At 35.2% G+C, this 12,541-nt stretch overlaps 1 protein-coding gene across 5 annotated transcripts in view; it reads left to right on the forward strand.

Annotated features, from left to right (window-relative positions):
- Positions 1 to 12,541, forward strand: part of NBN (nibrin) — a 52,007-nt gene that overhangs the window by 36,817 nt on the left and 2,649 nt on the right. For 4 of the 5 annotated variants that reach the window (XM_003268277.3, XM_030795428.1, XM_030795429.1 and 1 more), the window contains exons 12-15: positions 640 to 708; positions 2,240 to 2,395; positions 5,171 to 5,284; positions 11,440 to 11,489. In XM_003268277.3, coding sequence (XP_003268325.2) covers positions 640 to 708; positions 2,240 to 2,395; positions 5,171 to 5,284; positions 11,440 to 11,489 — 389 coding nt within the window. Of the gene's footprint in view, positions 1 to 639; positions 709 to 2,239; positions 2,396 to 5,170; positions 5,285 to 5,696; positions 6,588 to 11,439; positions 11,490 to 12,541 lie in introns of those variants that run through there. The other variant, XM_030795430.1, reaches the window with a different exon arrangement.

Below are 12,541 nucleotides of genomic sequence, written 5' to 3' on the forward strand. Positions count from 1 at the left end.
GTTTATGTAATATTGTTCCGTCTAGGACATGATCCAGACATGTTAATGTGAAAGATACTGTGAGTAATATACAAGGCAGTCTTCACTTTTATTGCAGACAAATATCTTAAACAGTTGAAGTAACTGTTTCTTCTTTAAGTGTGATTTGAGATACTATTGTAAGCTTGAATTCTTTTAAAATGTTTCTTTTTTGATTTTAAAAGTAGAAAATAAAACAAACTGACAGTTTGTTGATAATCCTACCATCTACAGACAATCATGGTTAATGTTTTGGTATTTTCTCTTTACATTTTATTTTGCAGACTGTTAGTGCAATTTTGTAGTCATTTTTTAAATTTACTTATGATCATTTTCCCATATTGTTAAATATTCTCTAAGCATGTGATTTATATGGATTTAGATTGCTTCCAATTCTTTGTCCTGATACTGCAGTATCTCTTTCAATATATATTTTCATCTCATACTTTCTTTTGGAAAGACAGTTGAAAGCCAAATGCCTGGTCATACATAACATGAATATCTCTTAAGTTTTTAGAAAGGAACCATTTTACACTTCATCTTATTCAAAAGGCCAAAAAGTGATAGAAACATACCATTTTATAACTCCTATGCACAGTATTTTTTATTTTATTTCTTTAGCAAGAAAATGAAATTGGGAAGAAACGTGAACTCAAGGAAGAATCACTATGGTCAACTAAAGAAATATCTGTGAGAAATGTTTTATTAATTTTTTTACAGATTTGGGTTACGGAGGCTGTCATCTCATCAATTTTTGTCATGTTACATTCTTAGGATTATTTCTGTTTCCTAATTATGGCTTACTTCATGATTGTGCCTTGAAATGGATTGATCATATTATTATTATTATTATTTTGTTTATTTATTTATTTATGTATTATTTATTTTGAGACGGAATTTCACTCTTGTTGCCCAGGCTGGAGTGCAATGGTGTGATCTCGGCTCACCGCAACCTCTGTCTCCTGGGTTCAAGCTATTCTCCTCCCTCAGCCTCCCGAGTAGCTAGGACTACAGGCATGTGCCACCACGCCTGACTAATTTTGTATTTTTAGTAGAGACGGGGTTTCTCCATGTTGGTCAGGCTGGTCTGGAACTCCCAACCTCAGGTGATCTACCTGCCTTGGCCTCCCAAAGTGCTGGGATTACAGGTGTGAGCCACCATGCACGGCCTGGATAGATCGTATTATAACCATGATGCAGTTGAAAAGAGTATAGAGAGAAGCCAGGGTATAATTCCCTGCCTTCTACTCCTTAGGTATGTGGCCTTGAACAAGTCATTTTCACATTTAAGAACCTCAAATACTCTATAAAATGAGGTTGATAGTTTTCTAGCAGGATTTATATCAGATAGAGTAATGGATGGGAAATATTTGTAAACTCAGAGTTTAGGCTGTTCTTAATAATGTGCTGATTACATTCTGTCACTATCAGATGAATCTTTTTTTCTGACTTTCCCCCTTTTTTTTTCTTTTTGACTGCTTTTATCTTAGACCTATTAGCAACTTGCATATTAATTACATAGTTACAGCAGTTAAAAGAACTAAGATGTCAACCTTAAGCAGCTGTTATAATGTTGATGTGTAACTGACTAGTTAATAGTAAATGACATGAAGCCAAGAATCTCATCCAGCAATTGAAAGATAACAGGAAGGACTCTTGAGGCAAATTTAACAGCTATTAATCTTGAATTAAAAATGGCTTGTCAATTAATGAGATAGTATGTCCAGAATTGATGATTGACTTTTTTGAGGTGTTAAGAATAATAAAAGATACAAACTATTGAGAATCCCAAAAGTTTAAGAAAAGTAGATGAGGACCTGTAGAACAGGATATATTATAATCTCAGTGTACAATTTTAATGAAAAGCAAACAGTGCGGAGATTTTGTGTCAATAAAATATATATGTGGAGGTAAATTGTTTACTGAGATGATATTTATTAGAATAACTACTAGGTTAAAAATAACTTCACAGTTTTTAGCCTTCTGTCACAGATGAGTATGTTATAAATGTTTCCCAAGTTATAGAGCATTTGAGTAAGTAATTTTCTTATTTTGAATTAGATATGATTTGATTCCAAATACAAAGTTCAGGTACGAGAAATAAAACATTTTTACTATTTTTTCAGGTATTTTAACTTTTTTCTATAGATTCCCAAATGACGAGTGACTTTTCTTTGTTATTTCTTCTCTTTCTTACCTATCCATCTTAACCCCGTTTAAGAACAATGACAAACTTCAGGATGATAGTGAGATGCTTCCAAAAAAGCTGTTATTGACTGAATTTAGATCACTGGTGATTAAAAACTCTACTTCCAGAAATCCATCTGGCATAAATGATGATTATGGTCAACTAAAAAATTTCAAGAAATTCAAAAAGGTGGGTATTTCAACTGTATCACAACAGGTCAGTGTTTGAAATGTTTTTAGAGATACCAGTGATGCTAAACAAAGATAAAAGCAGCTTATGTTGAAAACTGATATTATGTCTTCTGCTTAAAATGCTTTAAAAAATTCCTCTAGGAAGGACATGAACTTAGTTAATGAATATATTGAACACCTAGAATGAAATAGATTTCATCAAGATTGAATTCTTTAGAGGTTGCTCTTTACCTGGTTTTCTCTACCTTAAGCAGGAAGTTTTTGTTGATAATCACAGGATCTTCTCTGTTAGTCTAATATTGGTCTACAACTACTTGAAGAGGTTCTTTAGCTCAGGACTTTATGAAGATTAAAATGTATTTAAAATAACTAAGCATATTCAATAATTCAAACTATAGTCTATATTTACATATAAAACACAATATAAATATATATGCTGAGTATGATCATCAGACCTGAGTTTCTGCTCATTAAGCAACTGATACTTATTTTATCAGTAATGGTTAAAAAAAGACTTCTATCCGGTAGGTATTCTTTTGTTGTCTTACATTTGCTTCTTGCTCCAGACCTACTTCTGACTGCTAGCCTTTACTTATCCATTTGATCAGAGTATAGTAATTACTCAAAAGTAATTTTTGTGGAAAACTGCTTTCCTCTATAACATGATCTTGCCATGACTGTGAGGTAGTAGAGATTTTTCTCTCTACTGTAAGCATTTACTATTAACATTTCACAGTTAAATTAGTTTTTTTGCCTACTATAATAGTACCTAAAGGGTTCTGAACTCCATTTGATGGGAAGAATCTCTTCTACTTAGAGCAGAAGATGGAAATATCTTCCACTTAAATGGCACCATGATACCTTTTTGTTTAACACTACTTTTTCTCACCCTTTATCTGAGGCTCATGAATAGCACAAAGGCATTCTTACTTCATGGTTACTTCATGTTTAATATTGTGTTACAAGATCTCATTAAATCAAAATTCAAAATACTTTTTTTATAGTTTTACAAAGAAACAGCAGTAATGTTCACTACTGGCACAGAGTGGTTTATTAACAACTGAAGAAGTATGAAGTAATATAAATCTCTGGAAAGTGGTTTGCACATACTTAAAATGTTTAAAAATACTGCTATCCTTAACCAAGTAATCTGTTCTGAAACTATAGAAGAAATCCAATCCAAAATTTCTATAGGAAGATGTTTAACTGGGTTGATATTAATGCAGGAATTTGTCTGAGTTCTTTACATCTCCAAATAATGCTGGGCCTGGTCGCTCACACCTGTAATGCCAGCACTTTGGGAGGCCAAGGCAGGTGGATGGCTTGAGCCCAGGAGTTTGAGACCAGCCTGGGCAATATGGTGAAACCCTATCTCTACAAAAAAATATATAAAAATTAGCTAGGCATGGTGATGTCTGCCTATAGTCCCAGGTACTCAGGAGGCTGAAGTTGGAGGATCGTTTGAGCCCAGGAGGCGGAGGTTGCAGTGAGCCAAGATTACACCACTGTGCTGGGCCAGGTATCAGAGCCCCAGCACCAGGAAGTGGTCAACTCGCGGGTGGGTAAAAAGAATTTACCGACAACAGTATAGATTTGGAAAAGGAAAGTTTATTAGAAAGGAAGAACACTGCAGAAGAATGCAGAGGGGCGCCTCAGCGAGAGCACTGAGCAACACACCGTGGCGGATTGTCCTTAGGAGCATTTATGGACCTTAAGGTGGGAGCTTGGGATTGTACAGTGAGTTTCAGCATGGCATTCCAGAGATGTATAAAAATTTTAGTTACTTATAAAAGTTGAAAGAGGCCTAGAATCAGAAGCTGACTTTAGATACTAGGGAAGTTTGATTACTTCTGAATTCCCCAGATAAGGAGTTTTGCCTCCGGTTAGCCTGTTTGATGGTCACCGGTTGGTCTTTGCCCCCTTCTAAATTGCTCAGAGAAGAAGTTTTGTCTCTGGGGCCTGCCTATTCCATGTTCACCAGGTGATTTTCTCTCTCCTCACACTGCACTCTTCAGCCTAGGTGACAGAGTGAGACCCTGTCTCAAAACAAACAACCCTCCAAATCAATGACATGGCGTTTTTTAAACTTTTAAAATACTGCTTAGGGGTGAAAATAAATTTAAAATTCTCTTTCTACTTCATATATTGGAATTTTAAAAGCATGTTACAAATATTAAGGAACTGTTACTATTAACAATGTTATTAACTAATAACAAGTATTAACAATGATCTTGATGGGCATTTTCACATGGAATTTTCTTTTCTTAAAGCACCTCTTGTAAACAATTAAAATATCAATTAAAAGTATAAATTGTTGGCATCCCCAACATCTGTCTCCTGCTTGGACTCTGTGACCTGGAAAGTTTTGAAAAAGATTTAAATTTTCATCAATATTAGAGCTTAAGCTTTGAAGTCATTAGAACAAAATACAGTGCTTTGAATTGTAGTGTTTGTGTTCATCTTGAGTTGCTTTAATTGTTAAATGATAAGGTAAGGCCATTTTAAAATAAAAACTCCAAATTAAAAGTGTTAAATTATTTTTAATACATAAATCCCATGACATGTCCAGATCTGTATATAGTAATAGCTATAAAAGATAAGGGCAAAAATAGATGGGTTTAGAACAGAGTTACTGCTCTCACTTTTATTTGTAGAATATAAACATCTTTGGCATTTATGCATGATTTACCATCTTTGCTTTTTAATCTTTTTTTAAAAATGGTCATTTTTGTTTGTTAATATGTTTTACTGTACTACTTTTATTATTCAATAGGTCACATATCCTGGAGCAGGAAAACTTCCACACATCATTGGAGGATCAGATCTAATAGCTCATCATGCTCGAAAGAATACAGAACTAGAAGAGTGGCTAAGGCAGGAAATGGAGGTTAGTAGGAAGTGAGGCCCAGAAACTTGTTTAAATTGCACTTTGATCCATTATGGTGGCCTTCAAGCAAATTTTTCTTAAAAACAAATCGAAATAAGTGACATAAAGTCATTCGTTCAGGAAAATTCCTGAGTTACAGAGCATTAATCTATACCCTTCCGTAACACTTCTTTAAAAGAATACTAAATTTATTTTTGTTAAAAAAAAAAAAAAAGTGAGACCTAAGAAATTCAGTTTACATCCTAATGAAAAAGGGGAGATAAAAGCCACAAAAATTTAAGGGAAACTAAAAGAATGTGGAGGATATTACAAATATATCACTTAAGTGTATGTCAAGGGACTTGCCTTTTTAAATCTGGGGATTGTGTTTCAACAATTCTGAAAATTTCTCATTCATTTTCTTGAATATTAGTTACCTTTTTGCTGTTTTCCCCATTATCTCCTTCTGGAATTCCAATTTAACGTAAGTTAAATTTTCTTTTCCATTTGCCTTTCCTGTGTATTTCATTTCTTTGTTTCTCTGGGTTATATTTTTGGCAACTGCTGCAGATCATCTTCCAATTTACTCCTTCTGTCTTCAGCTCTAGTTGGCATTGCATCCATTCATTTATTTTTTCATTACTGGAAGTCTGTTTTGTTTCTTTCTAAATCTTCTTGTTCCTTGCTATTTTTCAAGCTTCCCCTTTTATATTCTTTGCCTAATGATACCATTACCTAAAATGTTTGATTTGTTTTCTGCTCTTATGGTACCTTGTTTTCAGGTTTGTGCTTTGTGATTTTTGAATATGAACTGATTGTTTTCTTTGGAACTCGATCTGTAGGGTTTTCTTGAGTCTTAAGTTCAGATTTATTTCCTCTAGAAAAGGTGTGTTTTCTGTCTTCGAGTCTTCTACCAATATGAGACCACTTTAAATTAAAATCTCTTCTTGTGATTCTTTGAATCACCCAGACAGTTAGTATGTATTAATATTTGGACCAGAAGCCGGAGTGAATGAAGGCCAGCTTATCATTAGAAACTTCAAATGAGATTTTTATTTCTTTCCTTCACTAAGTGCCAGAATGAAGATGGGCAAGTTTCTTTGCTAGCTCCTCCTGTGTTGTAAGGTTTATTTCTCTTTCTTCCTTTAGTGCTGGGTCTTTTATTGAAGTCACCATCTTGGGTTTTCTTTCATATCACTCATACCCCACATAGACATTAAAGCAGAGTTCAGGTTTTTCATGACTTGCAGATACTCATAGGGCAAGGCAAAAGCTGACTGTGGTCCTTGCTAACCTCTCAGGGTTCCTTATTTTGCTTTATAGTGGGTATAGTGTAATTCACTTTTAAAAATGCTTTTTTATCAGTTATTTTAAAATAAGGGTTATTTAGGAAAGTCACTTATGAAAGTAGAGTTGTTAAGGTCACTCAGGATACTTATTTTTAAAAAATGAAAGAATGGAAATCACATCTTTTCTCCTTCTCTTTTTTGAAAGAATAATTGGCTTTATTATTTTGTAACGTGCATTCCACAGAATATGGCAGTACACAAAGAATGAAGATGTGAAAACCTAAAGCCCAGAAATTACCTGTTTAAACAGTTAAGTGAACAATATTCCAGACATCTCTTCACTGAGGAGTAGTGAGAGGCAGGGACAGACTGGGAAGGAAGGGAGAGACATTGATAGGAGGAAGTTAAACTGAAGGCATAGCTGAATTTCTATAAATGTTTCTTCCCTCCAAGATATTTTATTTTGTGAGATCTGTCTAATATTAAGGAGGAAAACTATAAAAATCATTGTAAGTCGGAATTGGTAGTTGTTTCAAACTTCATATTTAACTTCACATACAATTATTTGTTGGCTCCCTACAGTGAAAAGTGAGGACATTATTAGTACTTCCTCCCACCTAGCCTCCCTTACCTTATGCCAGTCCTATTTTTCTCCTTTTTAGGTGACTTGCATGCATGACCAGAGTCATCTTTCTTAAGCTTGAAAGCCAGTAACACTCAGAATACATCTCAGTGTTGATCATTCTCCATTAGTTTTTCCTGACATACAGTATGCTGTTTTGATTTGCAGGTGTAATTCTCTTTCTCAAGGAACTTTTTTCTATTACATATTTTAAATATTTTATATTTGGTGGGCTCTCTATATTTAAGACATAACTATCCTTTTATTGGATTACCTTTGTCGTCCACATCTATTTTTTCTGCATTCACTGTGGTTTTCTTAGGCTCTTTCACTGTATGAAAAATTTACATTTCAGGTGTGTCTGTAATGTTTCTCACCAAGTATGTGACCTTAGGCAAATTACTTAATGTCTCTGTTTCCATCTGTGCAGAATGAGAATAATAATAGTATCTTTATTTCACAGACATATGAGGATTAAATCAGATACTACATATAAATCATTTATAACAGTGGAAAGTGTTAGCTATTTCTTATTTAATTCTGAAAGGCTGGTATTATGATTCTTTTACTTAGCATTTGTTCTTTTTTCATTTCATTGTTCTATTATCTGATTTTTTGTCAGTATTTCATTGCTTTCATGTTTCTATTTTACTTTTTATTCGTGGATTATTATTTCCTGCAGATTAGGTTCTTTATCTGTTTTTTGCATGTTCTGTTCCAATATCCCTTTTTTTTTTTCCTCTAGTAGATGGAGTAGCTTTCCTGTTTTTCGTCTTCACTTGAGTAAAGGGAAATGTCTTATCCAGATATTCTGTTTGCTACATAAAGGATCAGATGCCATCTTATGCAGGGATTACATTCAGAAGCCAGTTTGCGAGACAGAAATTGAGTATAATCAAAATTATTCTAACATTCTTATCTTGCCCATAAGAACAGAATTCAGCCAGGCACAATGGTGTGGCTGATGACTATAACCCCAGCACTTTGGGAGCGGGAGGATCACTTGAACCCGGGAGTTCAAGACTAGCCTGCACAACATCTTGAGGCCCTGTCTCTACAAAAAAATTAATAAATGAAAATTAAAAAAACAAACAAAAAAACACAACAAATTAGCTGGGCATGGTAGTGCATGTGCCCATAGTCCCAGCTACTCAGGAGGCTGAGGTGGGAAGATTGCTTGAGCCTGGAAGGTCAAGGTTGCAGTGAGCCATGATTGAGCCCCTGCACTTCAGCCTGGGTGACAGAGCAAGACCACATCTCAAAAATAATAATGATAAATAAAATAAAAATTAAGAGAATTCCCTCATGCCTCACTGTCAGTATGGCATCATGCTGAAACAGTCAGTGGCACATGGCATGTCCCATCTAGTTTCTGTTGTCTGAGACATTGAATCTGGGAGAGGAAAGGCTCAGCTGGAGCTGTGTGCAGCTTGGTCTAGCTGTCTCCTGGGATTTTAATTAAATGTCCTATACCAGGGAGTGTGCCCTATCTAAAAGAGAATAACCTAGCATTAGTAGGTTTACCTAATTTGTTAGGGATCCTTGGAGCCTATGCGTTTGGTCAGTGTCAGCCCTGCTTCTTCACCTTCTACACCATTAGTCCCTTCCCAGCAGCCCGCTGGTAATTGTTTTCCCTGTTCAGGCTACCTTTTCCCCAAATTTGGGGCATTAGTAAGAATCCTCAGGTTTGACCAGTTGTGTAGCACTTTTAATGGATTGAGACAGTATTAGGAATCAGTTGCATCAGAATCATTTGGCTCTTTGCACAGCTGCACTTTTTAAGTGTATGACATGACTTAAACTCTTCCCCTTGATTAATTAACACTGTTGAGTTTTATTTTATTACTTTTAGATGGGAGAAGTTGAGAGAATGATGATACATCATACAGTTGCTGACTTTTTTCTATTTTTTGCTTATTTCATTAGGAATTAGATGGATTGTGTTCTAGATGATTTCACCAAATCACTTCTCTTTTTGCTAGAATCATTTTAGTTGCTATTGATAGGATTTACTCTATAACAGACTTGACTTTCTTTTGCTGCGTGGCTACTGCTTATTTACGTAAATGTTCTGTACTGCCATCTCATTTCCCTGTTTGCTGCAGCTATTCTTTTTCTATATTCCCTTCCTATTTTTCTTTTTTATCCCTTCTTTCTCTACCTCTGCTGCAGACCCACCAGTCTTAATTTTCATAATCACTGCATCAGTTCCTTAAGTTCCCTTGAATTTAGGATATTTTTATTATGTACATCAAACATAAAAATTACTTGAACTGTATCCAACCTGATTTGAATTTGAAAGACTGTGAGTAGTAGTTATCTCAGACCTCTGAAAAATGCCAGTAATATGAGGCATTTCTGTTTCTTAATACTATTTTATATGTTTTTACTAAAATATATGAAATAAAACTGCTTTCTCCTCACTGGTTTTTCTTTACTATGCTACAACTTTAAAATTATTCCCCAGGAAACCTCTATTTAGAAAAATGATATCAGTAGTTATTTTGACGGCTGTTTTATTAAAATTATGTCTTCCCATTTATGTTTTGCTATCCCTATTAGAAAATATGAAAAGATAAGATGTAATTTTGTTTCACTATATGATAGAAAAATCAGTCTGTAAGATTGAATCCCTGCAAGTCACTCTTGTAGGCTTCCTCTAGAGATTCAGAAGTCCTGAGGCAGCCTGGTTAAGAGCTGGTGCTTTTAATAAGGTAGGCCTGGTCAAATCCCAGCTATTCCATCTGAGTTCCGCTATCTTCTGCAGGTTTACCTAACCTAAGTCTCTGTTACCTCATTGGTTAAAACTGAGATAATAGTATAACAGTAATGAAGTTACATGAAGATTAAGTGAGATTTTATGTATATATATACACATACACACACACATAGAGAGTTTAAGATAGTATCTGGGAGCATTCAAATGTAAGTTAGTAACAGTAAAAATAAACACAGTTAAGTCCTTAATATTGTCAATAGGTTTTTGGAAACTGCAACTTTAAGCGAAATGACATAACCAGTATTTTTTCTCGTTACAACAAAACAACATGATTCAAGGAACTGCTGTATGTCATTTCACTTACAGTTGCAGTTTCCAAGAAACTATCAAAAACATTAAGTCAGGACTTCATCTGTATTTAAGGAACTTCTGGTCTTTTAGAGAGGATAGGGTGCAAATATAAATAATTATAACAGAAGGTAGACATTGATAAGCATCCTGGGAATTCTGTAGCTGAAGTTTTGGGAAAGTTCTTCATAGCAGGCATTATTTTTAAAAGAAAGGGATCAGGAAGCCTTTGCTAAAGAGGGGAAGAACATGTTCCTTGAAACATAGTAGGCACTAAGTAAGTATTGAATGAATATACCTTTAAAGATGGTTACATGTGGGAAGAGGGAAAAAAAGGAATTAACTTCCTTGGCAGAGGGAGAAACATGAACAAAAGCAGATAGAAGGTCACAAGATATTTATTAGGAGATGATTCTGGGGTTTTGTTTTGGTTTTGGTTTTTTCTTTTTTGTGTGATTCACTTTTAACTGGCATACACAGTCCATGAAGAGGAGGCTGAGAAGTGGTTAGGAAAGTAAAATGGAAACAGGTTATGAAGAGACTTGCACATTTCAGCGGGTCAAATGCAAGGGTTTGTGTTTTCCTTGGTAAGTGGGAGAAGTCACGAAGGGTTTCAAATGGCATATGATAGGGGCATAGCTGGACTTTAGGAAGATGCACTCAGCACAGGGAGTTTTTGATTCTGACCCTGTAAGATGCTGTAGGAGTTTAGTGAGTTTGTATTTAAAAGGACTTCAGAGGAGAGGTAATTTAGCAGCAGCTTCTAAGCCCTGATTTGGGACCAAGAACACAGGAACCCCTTTAACTGTGGAGCTGCTCTAGTTGAAGGTGGGGTAAATGTTGCCCTCTTAGTCTCATCAGTGGTCTGACCCCCGAGCACTGAAATCTCATTTAGTAAAAGGGTTTTGCTGGAAAGAGTGTTTAAAAACTCAGCAAGCTAGCAATATACTATTGGTTGTCTTTGAGTGGAGATTGGTGGGAGAAAGCTGTTTAATTAGAGCTCTTTTGTAATAATCTTAGCATGGAGTGAAAATATAGAGGATCGGTTGAATGAAATATTGTAGAGGCAAGAACTCATAGACTTGATGACCTCCAGGATGTGGAAATCTCTAAGATGACAGTGACTTATCACTATAGCAATTCATTAACTATATATTCACCACTGAGCAAATGTTTGAAATTATGTTAATTTTGACAGGTACAGAATCAACATGCAAAAGAAGAGTCTCTTGCTGATGATCTTTTTAGGTAAAGTTTGATTCAGCTTTCTCATGTACCTTTGAGAGATGTATATAAAATTTAGTTCTGTTCATAAAAATTAAGAATTTGTTTCTTCTGTCCTCATAGACACCTAGTCCCTTCACCTAACACAAGTGTTTATTTTTATTACTTAAGCACTTCTCAGTTGGGTTTATTGGATATAGCATCAAGATTTGGGGTTAAGTTATAAGATACTTAAAATTTGTATGGGGGCATTCAGGCAAAAAGACAGTTCCTGAGTTGTGTGAAATTGTTGTATAGATTTGTGAGATTTTTCAGCTGTGAGTAGAATTACAATTGAGTTTTGAATTAAGTAAAATGCCAGACCATTTGTTTAGTTTTAATTGGCACATGCATAAAAACAAAAGGCTGGATTAAAGTTTCAAAGCAGGTTTTTGTGGGAGGTTTTAGAGTTGTACTTTGTGATTATAATTTAATTCTGATTTAATATATTTTCAGCATTCCTGCAGGCCTAACAAACCTATTACAATAATTGCCTCTGAAATACCAATAAAATACTATATTAGAGGTAGATATCAGCTAGGGGAGAAGACAGAATGAAGAAATTCTTTATTTTTCAGTCTATTTTGCAGCCAATTAGATTGATTCTCTAATTTCATAATTGACAAATTGCTGGTAAAAATGTTGACAAACAGGCCGGGTAATCCCAGCACTTTAGGAGGCTGAGGTGGGCGGATTATGAGGTCAGGAGTTCAAGACCAGCCTGGCCAGCATGGAGAAACCCCATCTCTACTAAAAATACAAAACTTGGCCAGGCGTGGTGGCATGCACCTGTAATCCCAGCTACTCAGGAGGCTGAGGCAGGAGAATCACTTGAACCTGGGAGGCGGAGGCTGCAGTGAGCCAAGATCGTGCCGCTGCACTCCAGAGAGAGACTCCATCTCAAAAAAAAAATGTTGACAAACAATACTGGTTTTTCATTAGTCAAATGAGATGGGTTGTTCAGCCATATTTGTTTAACTGCTGTAGGAGAAAATGTTGTAAAGTGCTAATCACATTTAAGTAGATTATGCTCTTTT

The sequence above is a fragment of the Nomascus leucogenys genome, chromosome 16, assembly GCF_006542625.1.
Source record: "Nomascus leucogenys isolate Asia chromosome 16, Asia_NLE_v1, whole genome shotgun sequence".
In the NCBI taxonomy this organism is placed as follows: Eukaryota; Metazoa; Chordata; class Mammalia; order Primates; family Hylobatidae; genus Nomascus; species Nomascus leucogenys.